This window comes from Schistocerca americana, chromosome 2 (assembly GCF_021461395.2).
Source record: "Schistocerca americana isolate TAMUIC-IGC-003095 chromosome 2, iqSchAmer2.1, whole genome shotgun sequence".
Taxonomy (NCBI): Eukaryota; Metazoa; Arthropoda; class Insecta; order Orthoptera; family Acrididae; genus Schistocerca; species Schistocerca americana.
Window position 1 is genome coordinate 577578225 of NC_060120.1, and position 21428 is coordinate 577599652.

Genomic DNA, 21428 nt, shown 5'->3' on the forward strand with positions numbered 1-21428 from the left:
GTAGTCGTTAATTTGGTGATGGTAGGAACTGTGTGCGTGGGATAAGGGGGGGGGGATGGGGTGTCACGAGGGGGCTGGGTTAAAAATTGTAGAGGGAGGCCAAGACACGACTACAGTAAGCAAATATAAATGTATGCAGGTTGCAGTAGTTATTGGAGATTAAGACTCCTGCACAGGATAAACTAGCGTGGAGTCTTCCGACTAAAGACAATGACAATAGCTGGTGATGATGGCGGTATAAGTAGACTACAGTATTATTGGACCTGGAAACGGGGGCGCTTCGGTCGGCTTATCGTGAATTTTTATCTTGGTATTTCACGGGTACACGATGAAACACTTGATAGTTTACCCACAACTGTCTTGAAATATTTCACAGTTCAATGTGTTCTTCGTAGTCACCACTGTGATTGTTTGCTGTAACTTCACCATGTGTTTCCGATAATGGCTACGCGAGGCCAAGTGCAACAGTATCTTGGTCGGGGGGTACTGCAATCAAAAAATAACATGTTCACTTTGCAGTCGCGTAGGCGTGGAGTGTTGATGGGTGTGCCGAGTGGAGGTTTAAACCTTTAACGTGTCGCCATTAAGGCAGCCCGATATCTGAAGTCCTTGTGTCTGATGAGCGGAAGCACAGAAGTAGTAATAAATCAAATTACACGTGAATAGTTAGGTATATGTGGGCCGCTGGAAAATGGAAATAATAATTGCTTGAATAAGTGGTAAAATTGATTGGAAGACTAGTTGAAAGAAATTTGAAGGTAATTCATGAATCTGCACACAATCCGATATCAACAGACCTTCAATGTCAAAACATTCAGCCGGCCGTTGTGGTCGAGCGGTTCTAGGCGCTTCAGTCTGGAACCGCGCGGCCGCTACGGTCGCAGGTTCGAATCCTGCCTCGGGAATGGATGTGTGTGATGTCCTTAGGTTAGTTAGGTTTAAGTAGTTCTAAGTTCTAGGGGACTGATGACCTCAGATGTTAAGTCCCATAGTGCTCAGAGCCATCAAAACATTCAAGGCCAATAAACATAATTTTTATTACTTGCGGCATCACATAAATTCCATTGTGTTTAATTGTGATTGTGAGAATGTCGATGCAGGGTCTCTCCTTCCAATATCGTCTAAATTCTTCTTATCTGCTCTGGACCTCTTGATGCAGGATCTCGGCGGCGAGTGAATTACGGTTGAAATACACATTTTTAACAATACTGGTACGACGGATCCGTGCAAACATCCACACGTTACCACTTACCGAAACAAACAGGTGAAGATACAGGAAATAATAAATTGAAGAGCGTATTTCTTATTTTGATTCAATACATTATCATTGCTGCAAAACAACTCGTTAATTTATTTGTCGGTGTCTATAACCCATTCGGTTTACATATAGCTTACATATAAGAAAAGAAAAGAATGAAAAAATATGATTCAACACACACGCTGACTGTGGAAGTTTATTGTACATTAAATGTGATCACATTGAGGATGGGATTATGTTTACAACCATGAAGGGGGCTTATTAATCTAATTGCGGAGGAAGGTGGGGTGGAAGTAGAAAGGAAAAACATCACGGAATATATGAGATACTGTATTTTTATCTATGTTTGGTAGAATGGGCTTGTGTGTGGAGACGGGTACCAATGTTGAATGGGAGTTGGCTCACATTCGTCAGGAGAGCATAGACAAGGCAAGAAAGTTCATGTGACATTTAATTTGGGTGTATAGTGAGGCATGGCATCTGGATTGGAGATAGGAGGAGCGAATGTGAATAGTGGGACGGGATTATCCCATCTGCCTGCTGGATTAGTAGGTGCTCCAGGAAGAGCACAGAGGGGAAACAGAGGACATGGTACAGGATGCGAGTTGTGCAAAGCAACTCGACACGGGAGACGAGGTGGAGTACAGGGGATATGTAAGCTCTGAGCGGCGGAGATCCACAAATTGCATTTAACTCCATTTAAAACGTTTACCGAAATTACACTCGCAGTCTAGAACTTGTAGCTTCCTTATTAGTTTCTGACAGTGACATCGAGGTTATCTCTTTTATATCCGTCGTTATATGTATTTTGTACTGTTTTCGCTAAACACCTTACTACTTAATCGGCCGTAGATCAACTTGGTGAAAATTACTCGCTCCGTCAAGGATCCTTACTCTCAATGACCGCCAAAGTCAGGCAGCAGATTCAGCGCGGCCTTCTCGTGACGGCGGATTCCCCAGCCAGCCGAGCGCCGTTTTGGGTTCGTTGTCTTGCTAGTCGTTTGGTGAGCTGGCATCGTCTGGCCCCGGCTCTATCTCTCAAGGCGCTACTTTTCCCCCGGAACACAGATTAATTTTCACTGTACAAGCGATTACCCCCTCGTTCAGTGACCCCTCTTAATGGCTCTGTTATCTGCCTAGTCACGATCCTTGATGGGCAGCAACGTGAACAACGTACAAGACATTCCCCGATAGACAAAATCCGGAAACTCGAAGCGTGGTTAACGGTTTTCAAACCTATTTGATCAAAGCTGTTACGTTTCGTTTCTGAAGATACAGCTTCTGGCTGTACACATCAATTCATGTCTTAGAATTTCAAATACTTACACCAACTTATTGACCTAAGAGGATATTAGACATTTTTCTGGTGATAATCACAAAATATCATAAACTTCCCTGAAATCTTCTCCGATTATTTGAACAGTTGTAGTGTCATCTTGAAGCGACGTCCCCTGCTACTCACCTTCGCCTGCGATGACAATTAATAAGCTATTTGCAACACTGATCGAAGAAGCCTGTGGCACTCAGCTGAAAACACGAGGGCATTTGAAGGGCTTGGCAGAACAAAGTGATCACGAAAGAGAGACACATTTTCAATTACCGCATGTAATATAATGGTTAAATTCAAAGACAAGAACACTGAATATGCCTAGAAAATTTATGAAGCAGACAGAACTGATCGAAAACACAGAGGGTACTTTGATCAAACTGATCCTTGCTGAGTTCAGGGTCGGTACTTTCTCCCACATATACCTTCATTTCACCTGCGAAATTAGCTGAGAATGTCTGCATTTTTATATCACACACCTAGCTTTTTTAAGAGAGAATAAGCGATGAAAAGTCAGCTGTTATTCTGAATAAAAAAACTGGCGGAAAGCGTTCATTATTCGTGTGCTTTCTTATTATTTTATGTTGTTTTTAATAATTTCAGTACTTTTGTTAGTTGAGCTGTACAAGTTTTCGTTTTGTTATCGACTGATACCGTCAGTAGGTACTTTGCCCGGCCATGTGATGGGTGTACCTGACGATGAGCGCAATGAAATGAAATGAAATGCAACGATCGTACGGCACTGATGGCCGGCAATACCCAATTGTATTCTGACAAAAATAAATGAACCTGATAGTTTCGTTCCCCTACACAGATACTACACTCCTGGAAATGGAAAAAAGAACACATTGACACCGGTGTGTCAGACTCACCATACTTGCTCCGGACACTGCGAGAGGGCTGTACAAGCAATGATCACACGCACGGCACAGCGGACACACCAGGAACCGCGGTGTTGGCCGTCGAATGGCGCTAGCTGCGCAGCATTTGTGCACCGCCGCCGTCAGTGTCAGCCAGTTTGCCGTGGCATACGGAGCTCCATCGCAGTCTTTAACACTGGTAGCATGCCGCGACAGCGTGGACGTGAACCGTATGTGCAGTTGACGGACTTTGAGCGAGGGCGTATAGTGGGCATGCGGGAGGCCGGGTGGACGTACCGCCGAATTGCTCAACACGTGGGGCGTGAGGTCTCCACAGTACATCGATGTTGTCGCCAGTGGTCGGCGGAAGGTGCACGTGCCCGTCGACCTGGGACCGGACCGCAGCGACGCACGGATGCACGCCAAGACCGTAGGATCCTACGCAGTGCCGTAGGGGACCCCACCGCCACTTCCCAGCAAATTAGGGACACTGTTGCTCCTGGGGTATCGGCGAGGACCATTCGCAACCGTCTCCATGAAGCTGGGCTACGGTCCCGCACACCGTTAGGCCGTCTTCCGCTCATGCCCCAACATCGTGCAGCCCGCCTCCAGTGGTGTCGCGACAGGCGTGAATGGAGGGACGAATGGAGACGTGTCGTCTTCAGCGATGAGAGTCGCTTCTGCCTTGGTGCCAATGATGGTCGTATGCGTGTTTGGCGCCGTGCAGGTGAGCGCCACAATCAGGACTGCATACGACCGAGGCACACAGGGCCAACACCCGGCATCATGGTGTGGGGAGCGATCTCCTACACTGGCCGTACACCACTGGTGATCGTCGAGGGGACACTGAATAGTGCACGGTACATCCAAACCGTCATCGAACCCATCGTTCTACCATTCCTAGACCGGCAAGGGAACTTGCTGTTCCAACAGGACAATGCACGTCCGCATGTATCCCGTGCCACCCAACGTGCTCTAGAAGGTGTAAGTCAACTACCCTGGCCAGCAAGATCTCCGGATCTGTCCCCCATTGAGCATGTTTGGGACTGGATGAAGCGTCGTCTCACGCGGTCTGCACGTCCAGCACGAACGCTGGTCCAACTGAGGCGCCAGGTGGAAATGGCATGGCAAGCCGTTCCACAGCACTACATCCAGCATCTCTACGATCGTCTCCATGGGAGAATAGCAGCCTGCATTGCTGCGAAAGGTGGATATACACTGTACTAGTGCCGACATTGTGCATGCTCTGTTGCCTGTGTCTATGTGCCTGTGGTTCTGTCAGTGTGATCATGTGATGTATCTGACCCCAGGAATGTGTCAATAAAGTTTCCCCTTCCTGGGACAATGAATTCACGGTGTTCTTATTTCAATTTCCAGGAGTGTAGATACTCTCAAAATTGTCAGCAGAGATAAATTTCATAGTTTAAGTCTAGAATCGATAGGTTAAAAAGTTGACACGTTTATCTTTGCCTGTTTCTCATATTTGGGACCAGATATGTAAGTATAAAATTGACTTTCAACCCTATCCCTAGATAGCGCAGTAATAGTAAAGTTTGTGAAACAAGGTTAAAGAAGCATTTCGTTTAGTTAAGACAGTACAAAATAATAATCGAAGCAGGCGAAGATTTAGAGAACGCTTTAGAGAAATCTTTTGATAGTGTTGATTGGAATACAGTCCTTGAAATTCTGGAGGTAGCAGGAATGAAATACAGAAACAAAAATGTATATAAGCAACTTGTACAGAAACCAGACGTCATTCGGAAAAGTCGAAAGGCATGAAGGCGAAGTAGTGGTTGAGTAGGGCCTAAGACAGTATTTTGGCACATCCGCGACGTTATTCAATCTGTTCATGAAGCATGTTGTTTTGGAAGCCAAAGAAAAGCTTGGAGAAAGATCTAACGTTCAGGGATAAGAAATAAAAAATTTGAAGTCTACCGATGACGTTGTAAAAAATCTCTCACAAACAGCAAAGGACTCTCGCAGAGGTTTTTTTTCTCTTAGGTTTTATCTTGGCACTTTTTTCCTCTGCCGTTAAACTTTCGACCAGTCTATCTCCAGATGAACACGTATTAATGGCTAATCGCCGAGCGGGATTAGCCGAGCGGTCTCAGGCGCTGCAGTCATGGACTGTGCGGCTGGTCCCGGCGGAGGTTCGAGTCCTCCCTCGGGAATGGGTGTGTGTGTGTTTGTCCTTAGGATAATTTAGGTTAAGTAGTGTGTAAGCTTAGGGACTGATGACCTTAGCAGTTAAGTCCCATAAGATTTCACACACATTTGAACATTTAATGGCTAATCATAACCAGACATACGCAGAAACCGCAGTACCCACATCCTGCGAGACCTCACTTGGTGAAAACTAACGAATATGCAGAGATGGTAGTTGACCTTTGTGTTGGCTGAACGGAATGGATAGTGTCTTGAAATTTTTTAAGACGAATATCTACAAAAACAGACAAGGATAATAAAGGTAGTCTTGTTAAATCGGGCGATATTCGGGGAATTAGATTAAGAAACAGATGAGTTTTGCTTTATGCGCAGTAAAGTAAGTGATAGCTGAATGGAAACGACATGAAATATACACTGGAAATGTAAAGAAAACGTTTACGAAAGAAAACGAAAATTTTAAAACCGAATGTGTTACAAAATCTTCTGTGATGATATTTGTCGGGAGTACAGCCTTGTGTAGAATGGAAGCGTGGACGATAGGCAATTCAGACAAGAAAAGAAGAAAATGTTTTGAAACGTGGCGCTACAGAAGAATATTAACAGTTAGATTTACAGATCGAATAATTGAGAAGAACGTTCTGAATCGAACCGAAGAAAAAGAATTTTGTGCCAGAACTTGACTTGACTAAAAGAAGGGATCGGTTTATAGACCACATCCAAAAGCATCAAGGAATTGCCAGGATTGTCACCTTCATGATAGGTCGTTGTGGTCATTGCTGAGCGTTGTGACCCCACGAACCAAGCGTCTCCATCTGGGACTGGGGACTGTTACCAGCTTTTCTTAGAGTCTGTTGAAGAGACGGACTGGAGATATTCTTGATTTGATATATCTACCTGGTCGCTGGTACTTCCCTCGTGCCCTCGACCTTTCCTTCCACGATTATTTTCTAGAGACACCATTTCATACGCAGCGTCCTGCATCAGCACCGACCAGGTTCCGACGAAAGATTTTTTGGGGAGTGGGGAACGAGGCAGCAAACCGGAAAGCTAATTTTACCTATTGTGACCTGTTAAATTATAATATACAGATTCGATTGAACCTTTTAACAGATCAGACTGGCAGTGGTCAAGAATTGATTTGCTGTTTTCATTCGCCTTAAAAGATTCATAAAACTGGTAATAGCTCAAATTTCCGCAAAACTGCTAGATTAATATTTATTTAATTTACAGCAGTGTTACTGCATTGTCAGTCTCAATGCTACTAGAAAAACCCCATTGTATCTGGTATAAGCCTAAACCCAAACATTTTGGCAGGGGGGGGGGGGAGGGGGAGAGAGCGCGGCAGGGGCTACTGCCCCCCCCCTCCCCCCCGCCCCTTCACCTACTGCGTGCGGGCCTGGCTCCAACGCTCAATTCTTGCCTCAATACGCTGGTTGTTTCTGACCTTAAGGGTCCGTGTTTCGCAACCGTAAAAGAGGACTAAAAACACGAGCGCTTTAACAAGCTGGATCTTTGTGCTTTTCGTTATCGCACTGTTGTATCGGATCTTGGTGAACTACTTCGTAGCCACTCGCAGAGATGAGGCTTGCACTGTATAGACTAGCGGAGAAAGCTGCGTCAAACCAGTCTTCAGACTGACAATACTATGAACATGGGCAGTTTACAGAGATGACCAATTGCATACTTTGAACCTGAGGATGGTAATTACGCTCTCGTAGCAGTTCTTTTCAGGCTGTAATCAATGCTTGATGTTGCTGTTTATTGTGTTGAAAAGCTGCAAATATTAACACGTTTAAGTTCTCTGTGGTGCCTAGCAGGTTCAGGCATCAGCAAAAACTCCCAAAAAATAAGTGATCAAACGAAATTTAACAGCCTGTCGACATAAAAGCTGCTGTAGATAACAATCTGAAGAAAAAGAACGACGGTAACAACTATAAAATACTTCTCCGTACCCAATTAAATATACTGTTCGGAGATAAAAGAATCACATATGGTGTTACCAGAGGATCACGGTACTTGGTTCTGAAAAAATTTACAATATGTTATGTTTTATTGAAGCTGATGACTTGAAATAATTTTAGTAAAAACTGTTAAATTCAATGTAGAAATGTAGGGTGATGCACTATTGATGTAACAACCAACAGTCACGCGATCGTCGGATCTGGTCCGCTTTTTTGTGTAACATGGAGGAAGCATTAACCGTAGAGAGAACGGAGACTAGACTGTTGCATGACAAGCAGGGGTGGAGACGAGGGCTGAGGTAGGCTGCCCCTTAAAGACCAGGATAGCGCCTCTATGCTTTGCTTTGGTTAGGAGTGACTGTCGTGTGCAGTAATTGCTGGCGCCACATCCTGCTGCCCCCCAAATGAGTGATTTAGGGCGCTAGCTCCTGGACGCCTCGAGCTCAGATTTCGCTGACGCTGTACTTTTGTTGGTGTTGCAGCCCGCTGTACTCTCGGAGCACGCTGTACCCCAGCTCCATGTCCTACCTCACCACCAGCGCCGCTGACGTCGGCCAGGCCGTCGCAACGTCGCCCATGTGGACGCAAGGTACGTCTCTAATTCACCGCATCCAGTCTCTGTAAACTTACAACTTGCCCTCCCCATCATACGCTGTAATTGTCCAGAAAATGCAACTACAGAAGTACACACAGGACAGCTAAATTCGCTATTGCCTTTGCGATCTCACAGGTTTCCTCGGAGTGGTGTACTTCCTGGGGCTTAGCAAGGTCGTTGATTACATTTCATGCACGATATTTGGACGTCGGACCCAACCATCATCGTGTCCAAGTGATGCGAACTGTGTCACTCGAACTCGCGGACTGGACACCAACCATACTGTCAAGTATTGTTGGTGTCTCGCCGATGTTTAGACTGTCTCATCAAATGTATCCGGAAGTAATGTGGACTGACGTCAGAAGAGACCGATCTGCCAATGTGAGAACAGGCGGGGACAGTTGGTTGGTTGATTCGGACGAGGGGACCAAACAGCGAGGTCATTGATCCCATCGTATTAGTGAAGGATGGGGAAGGAAGTTGGGTGTGCCCTTTCAAAGGAACCATCCCGTCACTTGTCTCAAGCGGTTTAAGGAAATCACTGGAAACCTAAATCAGGATGGTCGGACGTGGGTGTGAACCATCGTCCTCCCTAATGCGAGTGCAGTGTGCTAACCACTGCGCCACCTCACTCGGTAAAGGCTGGTTGTGTTGATGGTAGAGAAGCAAATGGGTCGGTCAGGAGAGGTCAGGAACTTCGAAAATGCACTAGTCGTTGAATGTCATCTGAGTAACACATCCAGCAGGGACATTCCAACCCTCATGAAGCTTACCGTAGAGACTGTTGTTTTTCCGGCATTGGTACAAATTTCTACTCGCTGCTTCGGTTTATACTCATAAAGCCATACTGCATGAGTTCAGTAAATTCTCTGAAATTGTGTCATTTAATTTGTACACCTTCCCGCACCTGGGTTTCAGACTGGATTCCCCATTTACGTCAGTGCTGAGGTGCTGTTCCAGAACAAGGAGTCGTGCAGTCTAGGGCGCCTTGTCACGGTTTGCGCAGCTCCTCCCGTCGGAAGTTAGTCATCCCTCGGGCATGGATATGTGTTGTCCTTAGCATCAGTTAGTTTAAGTTACATTAAGTGGTGCATAAGCCTAGGAACCGATGACCTCAGCAGTTTGGCCCCATGGGAACTTAACACAAATTTTCAAAATTTTTTCAGAACATTGAGAGCCTCACCAATTCTCTTCGTGTACACGGGGAAATCTGAAGTAGACTGTGGCGGCAGTGAGAATTTGGATCCAGGAGGGGGCGTGCCAGGGTAATCCGTGCAGTAGTGAGAAACGGTGTGCCAAGGTGGATTAGTGGATAACGCACCAGCCTAGTAAGCAGGAGAGCAGAGATTTTTACTCGCTGCTTCAGTATGTATACATAAAAAGACTATTGGTGACGTGAACTGGAAATGCGAAGGAAAAATGCATAGCCAAATCACCACCAGACAGACCTCATGTACTGACACACAGGGACCATCGAGAATTGTGGACGGTGGCTGAAAAAAAAAAAAAAAAAAAAAAAAGGAATTGATCACTCCTGAGCTCCAAACTGCTGCCCACTGTCCAACTAGCACAGTGACTGCGCGAATGGAGTTAAAAAGGACGGGATACACTGGCCGAACAGCTCCTCACAAGCCACACATCTCTTTAGTCAGTGATGCATGAAGTGGCGTGTAGAGTGACGCCAATGAACAGTAGGTGACTGGAAGCGAGTGATTTGGAATGGTGAATCGCGCTAATATCCTGTGGCAGCGCACTGAGTGAGTTTGGGTTTGACTAATGCCTGTAGAACGTTACCTGCCATAATGTGCAGTAACAACAGTGAAGAAACGAGGAAGCAGTGTTACAGCATTGGCGTATTTTTCGTGTTTAGTGTGTAGTCCCCTTATTGTACTCAAGAAAACGCTAAATGCCGAAGGATATGACCACAGTTTAAAACATTGTGTACTGCATACAGTAGAGAGGCAATTCGGAGACGCTGACTGTGTCAGCAGTTTACGACCCAGTCATTAAGCTGCATCTGTGACCAATAGTTTGTGAACAATAACATTACCAAAAATAGGCTTGTCTGCTCAGTGCCCCGACCTAAACCCAGTGTAACTCCTCTGGTATGAGTTAGAACATCAACTTCACTACAAACCCCATGGTTCAACAACGCTGCTTCCTCTGGTTTCGATTCTTGAGGAAGAATGAGTTATCATTCCTCCACAGATATTCCGACACCTTACTGAAAGTGACCCCAGCAGAGCTGAAGCAGTCATCAAGGCTAAGGTAGACACACCCCACACTACTGTCCGGATACTTTTGATCAAATGATGTATTGGCGAATTCGACTCCCTGTTCCCCTGCTCCCATTGATCCTTGCTTGTTTGTTTTTCGGAGCCCCCACTGTAATTCCCTGAAACTCTCATTCTCTCAGTGTTTTCCAGCTGTGATGAATGAGATGGCTTGGACATCTCAACAAATTGTGGTTCGAACCCTGAGCCTCGTTTAAGTTGAAACCTTCGTCACGGTTTTTTAGGTTTCCCGACATATTTTTCGTGTCCCGGAAACTTAACTTTCCACCACGATACTAGTCTCGTCTTATTTCCTTTCACTATTACGAAATACGAGGTCAGTACCGTGGTACAACATAAGTGCGAAATCTGTGGAAATAAAGATGTCGTAAAATCTTTTCTTTTGCGGAGGGTTCAATTGTTGTTAGTAATCGTATGTCATTTAGAAACCAACTTCTAAATTACGTACATATTTTATTTTTATTTCTAAATTTACAGACACGCCGTTTTTACATCATTGTTCACATCTGCTGTAGAGTCGAAGAAGTCAGAGATTTCCAGGAAACGAATTTTGATGACTCTTTCCAGCAATATGCCTGAACTCCGTAATTGACGCCATGTCTAAAGAACCGTAACCCGTTTGTTATAATAACTAGGAAAACACCATCAGGATCATAACTTTTTATTTATCGACTACTGGTTGCAATTTGCGGTGCATATTATCTTTATGTCTGGCAACGGAAAGTGCAGTTCGCAGTGCGATGATTCAAGACGATCTGAGACCAAGACGGCGTTTGCTTATTTTTTACAATGTATCTGAAGTCCGTTTTGGGAAGCCACAGGTGCCCTCTGCAGTGGTAATTTTTCCTCATCTGTATAATAAGTTATCCCATCTCCCATGGTTAGTCCTACGTGGCGTATCAAGTTCCCACGGTTTGTTGTTGACTTCGAGAAAGCTAAGGACTCCGATGGGGAGTTATTGTAGCATTCTTGGTCCAGGATTCCTGGAATTGAAGTTATGGCCCACCATGCTGCTAGCTATTCTGAGCGGTGAATGCCTGGAGCGGAGTCTGTTGATTCGGACGAACTGACAGCTGCTGGTTGTTACAGGTTTTCTTATGTTCCCTCAGTAGGCTATTCTTTGTTTCCAGGTTTGGTGGTGAAATACGGCTCATTGTAGGTAATCTGAATGCAGCAGTGGAATTAGTTGTGCCAGGAACAATCCGCCGTTTGACTTGGTTGTGTGTGCTACACTATTCTGCTGTTTAGTAGACAAGGTCATGACCTCAATTTAGCTTCAGACTTTGTTTGATGAAGCCGAAGAAGACGATTGGGCCGCCAGTCAAAGTATCGTGCATAAAATGCAGCCCAGTAACCACTGTTGTCTTGAACTGAGGAAAACTTGTATCAGACCACTTGTTTATCTAGGTTTGCAATAGAAGGCACTTGAGATATTGCATGTCATTTCTGTGAGTTAATTGCGATTAGGCTCCTCTCTCTTCAGTGCCGTGTTGTTATTTACTATAATTCCCGTGCATCATTCTTAAATACTGTTGAAAAGCACATTTAGTAGACACCAAACTTATAATTGTTTACTATAGTCAAAATCAGAAAATTTAAGAGTAGACGGTCTATCGCACATATTGACTAGACTTCTAATTTCCATATCAATCTAAGGTAGCGGAAAAACTGTATCTTCCTTCAACCAAATATCCAAATTTTTGGCCCTTCATGGATGTGGTGCCGAAAAATCGATTACTTATATGCCCCGTGTGCGAGCTGTTATTAGTTACATTTTATTTTCGCAGTTTCTAAGGAAGGGAAACCTAGAGGAGTGAAGAACATTTAATGTTATTCTCTCCTGCGGGTCAGAGAAACCTTTCAAAATTGGCGTTGCCTTTCTCTGTACATGCCCTGCATTCACCATTACTGAAACCATAGTTGATCCCATATTCATGCCTAGAATACTTCCTGTAAGTGATGCAGTTTCTTTCTAACATCAATTAAGTCTTTGAAGTCTTCTAGATAACCGATGGCGGATTGAAACGAAAGAGTAGAAAAGCTCCTGGAGTTCTAGGGAGCGCATTTGTTTATAAATATGATGAACACTCAAATACATATATAATGTACGATATGCTGACGATATAATAAATTGCAAAGCATGTTTGGATATTTATCTCCAAAGAACACTGTAATGCAGATACAAATTAGCATTATTTATGGTTTTAAAAACACTGTTGGATTTCTTAACGGAGAAAATTAAAATAACATTTGTTCGTGAGGCTTCTCGAAACTTCTGATCGAAATGCTTATACGGTTCACAATTACTGAACTATTTGGTAAAGTGGTGGTTTATCCCCACTTGTCACCAGTTATGTGTTCGAGAAAATAGTAAGGAACTGGAATTAATAACTAGAAGAATATAGAATATCACCAGCTATGCTTCGGTGGAAGGATAGAAATAACAGAATAAAATATCTTAGATTTGCGGAGGATTTAGGCATATAAATACAAGAGCTATATGAATCAATCCTCTTGAATTCCGATGTAAAGAATATCTGAAGAAGTAACCAAATTGTAGACAGTTATAAAAAATACCTGAAAAAATTAACGACAGTTATAGATCTCAAAGAGAAAGTAAATAAATGAAAATAATGGGTAGATAAATAATAGTTGGAGAGAGCATACGGAACAAAGAAAAAATTACGACAAAACATGTTTACCAGAAGAAATTGAATTAGTATACTATAGTACAGTAATGAAACCAGAGTGCGTGTATATGAACAAATATGATGTACTGAGTTATATTTTAAACAAGTTAGAAGTAAGTGAAAGTAGCTTTGTTATGAGGATATTAGATATGATAACAGCAGCAGAAATCTAGTAATTGACATATTAAAATACGAGGACGTGCTGAAAAGTAATGCCTTCTAATTTTTTTGTAAAAACTCTTAAAGCTTTTTAAATAAAAAATTAAGGTTCTACATATTTATTTTTCACGTCTACATATTTTCAGCCGTCTGGCGTCAGAGGGCTCCGAATTGTAGTATGTAATATATGACGGTTTGTATCGCTACTGTACGTGCAACAATCTGAAGCATTAGGTTCACTGTCATTAATCATCCTGCATACAGTCTTGGAACCATCAGATTTTCATCTTTTTACAAAACTTAGAGAACACTTTCGAGAATTTAAGTTCAATAGTGATGAAGTGGTGCGAGCAGAGGTGAGACTGTGGCTCTGTCAACAAAGTCAGACATTCTACAGTGGCGGTATGAACAAACTTCTCTCTCGTTGGGACAAATGTTTCATGGCCAGGATGGCTACATTGAGAAATAAATACATAGACATGAATAATACAGAGGTAGAATATTAATAACGTTAGTTTTATTTAAAAAGTTTAAGTTTTCACATAAGATATTCGGAGGGATTACCTTTCAGCACGCCCTGGTATAGAACAACATAGAAAGTGTTACGGAAGAGACGGCTGATGTCCATTTAACATCTCTGCGGGATAGGTGAGAAGTTAGCCAACGTCGGTTTGAAATGTGTGAGGGAGAGGAAAGCGTGAACGGTCTTGTGGATACAGTTACCACATAAATGCATAAGAGAACAAGAACCGAGGATACAGTCATACACTAAAAACATAATTAAAAATGGGATGTTTCCATGCCAAGTCTGCCACAAAGTGACCCGAAGAGAGAAAGAACTCTTTGGATTATTAAGAAGGTTAAAATGGTAAACGACCAATAATAATAAAAATGTCTAGTAGATGTACTATCTGGAAACAACAAGGTTTCTGCAGTTCTGGCTCACGTGTGATCTAAAGTGAGAACAGAACTTGGAGGGGGGGAACAGAAAAGGAAAAAAAAAAGAAAAGAAGAAAAAGAAAAGAAAAGAAAAGATAGCGATCTCGTTTTGCATCTTAATGGGCGAGCATTAAGTGGCCATCGAAAGCCGTAACGTGTGCTGGATGGATCTGGCGCCACCGTTTCTAGGAATTTCATGCCCACATGTTCCACGAGCACTGATTGGCTTGTTGGATGCGTATGAACAGGGATAAATGTCACTCGTCTGGCGGGAAATGTCCCAAAATAACAAAATAACAAAAAATCATCCGCTTCTTTCAGCGTTTCATTCACTAATCTAATTCCCACAGCATAGCCTGATTCAATTTGACTACATTCCATTATTCGTGTTCTGTTAACGGTCATCGTATAATTTCTCTTCTAGATAGCATCCATTCCACTAAAATGCTCTTCCAAGCCCTTTGCTGTCTCTGGCAGAATAACAATGCCATCGACAAAGTGCAAAGTTTTTATTTCTTCTCCAAGAACTTTAATTCGTTTACCAAATTTCTCATTGGTTTCCTTCACAGCTTTTTCATTGTTCTGATGGAATAAGAATGGGGATAGCTAAAACCATGCCTCTCCCCCTTATCGAGTACAGCTTCCTTTTTACGTCCTTAGATACACTATAACTGCAGTCTCTTTTATGAGCAAGCTGTACATAACTTTTCACTCCTTGCGCCATTCAACATTTTAAAGAGTTTAGTCTAGTCCACACTGTCAAATGCTTTCACTAAATCTACTACTGTTACGGAGATAGTTTTGCCTTTCTGCAACTTATCCTCTAAGATAGGTCGTAGGGTCAGTTTTGCCTCGTGTGTTTCTACATTTCTCTTGAATCCAAATTGATCTTCCCTAAGATTGAGTTTTACCAATTTTTCCGTTCGACTGCAAATAAATCTTGTCAATATTTCGCATTGTTGACTGATGGTTCGGTAGCATTCACACCTGTCACCACCTACCTTTTTTTTGGAATTCTTTCTAAAGTTAAAGGATATTTCGGCTCTCTCATGTGTCTTGCACTCCGGGTAGAATAATTTTGTCACGGCTGGTTGTCCGAAGGATCTGAATAATTTTAAGGGAATGTCGTCTATCCAGGCCCTGGTGTCCACATAGGTCTTCCAGCGCTCTGTCAAATTCTTCTCGCAGTATCATCTCTTCAGCCGGCCGCAGTGGCCGAGCGGTTCTAGGCGCTACAGTCTGGAACCGCGCGACCGCTACGGTCGCAGGTTCGAATCCTGCCTCGGGCATGGATGTTTGTGATGTTCTTAGGTTAGTTAGGTTTAAGTAGTTCTAGGGGACTGATGACCCGAGAAGCCAAGTCCCATAGTGCTCAGAGCCATATCATCACTTCATCTGCTTCCTTTCCTTTTTCTGCAACATCGTCCTCAAGTTTGTTTCCCTTATACGGACCATATATATAGTTCTTGGATCTATCAGGCTTCCCTTCTTTGCTTAATACTGGCTGGGCATCTGAGCTTTTGGCATTCATACAGTTGCTTTTCTTTCTTCCAAAGTCTCTTCACTGTTCCAGTAGACTGCATCTGTCTTTCCCGTAGGCACGTTTGTTTCTACAGTTTAACATTTGTCTTCTAGCCATTCCTGCTTAACAATTTTGCACTTCATGAATCTCATTTTTTAGACGTCTGTATTTCTTTCGCTTTCTTCATATGCTGTCTTTTTATATTTTCTCCTCTCTTAAGCTAAATTCAGTATCTCCTAAGTTATTAACAGATTTCTACGTGGACTTTTTACCTATTTGATCCTCTGCTGCTTTCATTTCACAAAACTACTAATTCAGTTCAACGTTGCATAATCCCTGATTTATTAGCTGTGTCCAGGTCCCATCTCCTTAAGTTCCTAACTTTTGCGATTTCTTCAGGTTTATTCTGCAGCTCATAATTAACAAGTGTTATCAGAGTCAACATACGCCACGAGAAACGTCTACAGGACAGTGTCTGATTTATAAATCTCTGTGTGACAGTTATAATACAAATCTGAAGTCTTATGGTGTCGTCAGATGTCTTTCTGCAACGTTTTGAACCATGTGTCAGCTATAAGTAAATTATGCTCTGTGCATAATTTCACCGAGTGTCTTCCTGCTTCAGGTAGTTCCCCAGTTCATGTCTTTCTTCTATTTTTTTTTTTAATTCTGTTCATTTTCCTGTTGCCGAATTCACAAATAACTTTTCATCTCATTTAATTATTTGAATAATCTCTTTATCTCATCATTTGTACATTCTTCTAGTATCTTCATCTGCGGAGCTAGTAGACCTACAGACTTGTATTACTGTGATGTATGTTGGCTTCGTATCTATCTCGAATACTATAATGCGTTGACTATGTTGTTCATAACACATTACCCCATTCTTATTTTCTCATTTATTATTAGGCCTACTCCTGCATTGCCCCTATCTGATATTGTATTCATGATCCTGTAATGACCCGACAAGAAGTCTTGTTCTTTCTGCCACCGTACTTCACTAATTGCCATCTATCCCCTCCCCTTCTTAAATTCTCTAAGCTACCTATCTGATTAAGGGATCCAACATTCTGCGCTGCCACACATAGAATGCCAAACTTAGTTTTCCTAATGACGATATTCTACTGAGATATCCAACCAGAGATCCAACTGGCGGAGTATATTACCTCAAAGTTAGAAATAAAAGATAAAAAAAAACAAATATTCACTCGAGATACAAATTAGAAAGCCAAGACTGCTTCTGTAATAAAATTCTGTACTCCGAAGTGGAACAGGTATAGGAAATCATGGGATGGCTACTGTGTTGATAAGTCTAAAAAATCCCGCAAGCAGTTGATAAATATGGACTCGAAGTAGTACACTGATGGAAATGGAAAGTGTTACACCATGAAACACCAGTTGCATATTTATCAAACTTTCTGAAGATTTCATTATATGATAGGTATGTCGTATTATGATCTCGACCTAGCGAGTTCCAGTAACATCACACCCAACAGCCATAACATACTTCAACCATTCATCACCAGCACGAATGGGTTGTTTCTTGTTTTGTAAATAAACCCGCATAATGATAATATTTTAATAAACATTTCTCGCAGGCATGGAAACAATAGAATAAATTTTCTGTTTGTTGTGTTCCTCGAGTCTGATAAACTTCAGAAATGACACCAAGTAAACTGCGATAAAAATATTCTTTAATATTGGCCCGGGTTTTGTGAAAGTCCATTTTCCAGCATAGTTCTGGTTAATATCAAAAGTTATTTTTTTTACGTATTCTGTACCACATGCACCTGGCTACTAACCAGACAGTTTCCAGTCGAATTTTTGACATTTTGCTCCTTTCTTGACGCAACTGTATTCGAATGTAACTTTTGCTGCTTACCAAAACTGTGTTAGAAAATTGTCTCTGATTGGAACTGGATGTTTAGTAATGAACAATTTGCATATATGTGGTGTTTGTCCTTTCGAATATGCCCAAAAGAACAGGCACCACTTATATAATTCGGCAAGGACAAACAATGATCCATTCAACGAGGATGCACGCCAAGACTGCAAGGTCGAACTGTTACAGGAATCAGCAGGATGCTGTGAGTAATGATAATGGGCACCTCATCAGTAGTGTGTGAATAAGTTGAAAATTTGGGTCTGATGGGAGGCGAGCTACAATAGTCCGTGCAGCTGCGATGACTGGGGACAGTGGTCAGAGCATCTGCCTGGTAAGCAAGAGACCCGGGCTCGAATCCCAATTGTGCAGAAATTTGGAACTTCCTCCATTGATTTTAATCAATGCCCACTGCCAGCTAACGTCTTTAATCCCTCTGAGTTTTGAATATTTTCCAGGCAGTTACTGTCTTACATGAAGTCCTTCCTAAATCTGAATGTATTTGATAGCATTCCGTCAAGGTTTTTTTGGTGTAGCTCTACCAATTCCCCTAGCTGTATCGGAATATGGTCACAGACTGAGGTATCGCTTCTTCCTCGCGCAGCCGGGCTGGACGACTACAGCCTCATCAACAAAGCTAGCCAGATGGCGCCGTCGCTGCCGCCGTTCACGCAGCGGTTCAACTCTCTGGTGTCGATGGGGAGCAACGGTGGGGGCGGCGGAGGCGGCGCCAGCAGCCCGGGGGCGGTGTCGGTGTCGTCGGCGGCGCACCTGTCGCACGCGCGGCCCTCGCCCTACACGCCGTCGCCGGCGGCGGCGCCGACGCAGCCTGCCTCGGCGACGTCGAGCGCCGGGGGCGGCGCCGCGACGTTCGAGGCGTCGCTGTGGGGGTACGAGGCGTCGCCGCTGCAGCAATACGGCGTGTCGCCGCTGGCCGCCTCCAGCCGCGCCAGGGCTGCCAACCCCTCGGCGCCCGCCGCGCCCTCGCCCTCGCCCCTGTCCGTGCCGGCGCTCACTGCCAGTGAGTACCGCTCGCTACCTGCCAGCCTGTATCGGCACCACGACATTCCTCTGTTCTGCCCTGTGTACTTCGTGCGAGGGTCATTCAGAAACTAATGCCTCCCAGTTCTTTTCATGGAAGCTACAACAGCTACGGAAAGCGCCGTTAACTCAAACACAGCAGTATTTAAGCTACATACTGTCATATTTTTTCACACGGTCGCCGTCATAAATGAACTGACGGAAACTGCAGAACGATAATAAAGAAATAATGAGGGAACATCACCACCTCGACTTGATATTTTAAGGAGAAAAAAGGACACTTGCAAGAGTTCAGTCCCGACAATTTGGGCCGTGATTCTAAAAATGCGCGATTGTGACCTTCGGAATGTACAGCTTTTAAACTCCGTACTAGCAGCTGTTTGTCACTCGTTCAACACCCGTCGCAACTTCCTACTACCCGAACGCACTTCGCGAGCGGGCACTGAGCGGCTGCAGTGGGGCGGAGATAATGACAAACAAAAAGTGTGCAAGAGGTTTAAAAGCAGTATATTCAGAAGCTGCGTACTATCATAATTATGTCCGAAATTTTCGTGTGCTAAGTATTTCAGTGGCTGATATCTTACAAGTGTGTCTGTATTTTTCGTCGTTGAAATTTAAAATATGCTATCGATTTGGCGATGTTTCCTTACGAGTGACTTCCTAGTCGAGGGAATTTGAAAGAAGTCATGTGACATCCGCAAAGAACAACTGGCGACGTAACGACGAAAAAACAGATTTAAAGAAAGCAAAAATTGGTTAACGTTGCTGGCTTCTACCACGAAAGTCTCTGGTTCACTACCCAGTGGCCTCCTCGGAAACCTCTTTACAAAATAAGCGGCGAAATCGACTTGTAACCACCGAAGTGGCATTAAATAGAAAGGCTTGCATCAGGTTAGTCCCAACATGACATTTGGCTACATACTGTCATTTTTCCACTAGTTACTGTGGTATAAACCTCCCCAGGCCTCACTCCCTCACCCCACCCTCACACTTCCCTCCTCCATCTACGATTAATTGTTTGCCTGTGGGTCATTGATTATTTCCATAGTCTGTGTTAGTGTGATTAACTGAAATACCATATCCCAATAAAGTACTGTCACTAGATTACTCAACGAATCCTCTAAAATTGTAAAAGCTCACTCTAATAGAAATAGTGTTCGCAGAAACGCTGTGGGTCGGAGGACAATGGTTTAGTCCTACTGGCAAGATAAAGCAGCAGTATTGTGATCGGGTATCAATTCTAAAGCTTCTCGATGGATGAAGGTAGAATACACACAGAATTTATTGACACAGGAATTCTGGTAAAAAATGCGTGTGTTCTAAATGACTTTCAATGCACAAGCTATGCTGACGAAAGAAGTGGGAGAAATCAGAGTTTTACAACAAACGGGGAATTTACCTGCACACTGGAACCTGATTAAGTGCAGCTATCGTGGCCTCGCTCATCCTTCACAGAGACGGCTGCACGACACTCCGACTCTCCAGCTCTGTCCATCCAGAAGTGACCTCTTCTTCTACCACGTAACCCGTTGACCCTTCCTCGACTGCTGGCATCAGTGTGTGTCCTGCGCTGGCTCCTTCCATGTTGTCATCCCACCTGATGTTGTAGGCACACTCCTCCCACAGTAACGACAGAAGAACTTTTCTCTGTTACGTTTCCTGGGATGGTCCACTCCGCACGAGGCCTGTGACTTACATTATCTTTGAACTAAGCAGCAGCGGCGGTTGTACAACATTCCCCACGACACACGATCAAGGGCCATGTTTCGCCAAGTGTGCCCTCGCTCAAGTCATAGACTGTCTCGAATGCGTATGTATAAATATTGCCTCATTAGGTATGGTAATGAATTAAAATGTTCGTACCACCATTCGTTATGAACTTTTCCATAGTACCGCTCGCGTATAAACCTGAATCTGCTCAAGCTAGCCACTGTGTTGCAGTTTGTCAACAGAACCTGAGTCTGTAAAATGTTGGCTACGCAGTCCATCTTTCTTAGGCCCAAAGAGATGGAAGTCTGAAAGTTACTGAATCGGGACTGTATGCTGGATTTCGTAGAACAGTCAAGAAAAATTTGTCGATGTGTTCCATAGTCATGAAATTGTTGTGCGATCTGACCTTATCGCGAAACTTCCCGGCAGATTAAAAATATGTGCCGGACTAAGACTCGAACTAGGGACCTATGTACTTCCGCCAGTTGCTAGGCTCCTATCTTCGAAAGTTCACACAACGTCTGTTGTGAACTTGAGGGACTAGTGCGTCTGGAAGAAAAGATATTGCGGTGACATGACTTAGCCACAACGTTAGGGATGTTTCCAGAATGAAATTTTCACTTTGCGGCGTAGTGTGCCCTTATATGAAGATGAATATGGTAGAGCACTAGCTCGTGAAAGGTAAAGACCCCGGTACAAAGTTATAATCTACCAGGAAGTTTCACACTAGCGCACATTCCGCTGCAGAGTGAAAATGTCTTTCTGGTAACGTTATCGTGTTGCAAGCGGAAGTTTGTCATCTTCTGTGGCGTGACTAGAAATTTGTGATCTTAGCGTAGTCTTCCGAACAGTCATTTGATTTGGTTTCAGAGACATCCAATTCAATCACACCCTTCCCAACTCTTAAAAATGCGCACCTCATTTTGTCTTCGGATGACTGTATCTTGAACTGGTCATTTGCTGGAGAATTCCCATGCCGCCAGTCCATAGAATGCCTCTTCGATCCAGGCTCTTAGTGGTGATG

The 21428-nt window shown here is 43.6% G+C and overlaps 1 protein-coding gene across 1 annotated transcript in view; it reads left to right on the top strand.

Moving 5' to 3' along the window:
• The window catches only part of LOC124594196 (transcription factor GATA-6-like), a 277300-nt gene that overhangs the window by 111560 nt on the left and 144312 nt on the right, over positions 1–21428 (top strand). The window contains exons 3-4 of the mRNA XM_047132554.1: positions 8055–8161; positions 18258–18674. Coding sequence (XP_046988510.1) covers positions 8055–8161; positions 18258–18674 — 524 coding nt within the window. The remainder of the gene's footprint in view (positions 1–8054; positions 8162–18257; positions 18675–21428) is intronic.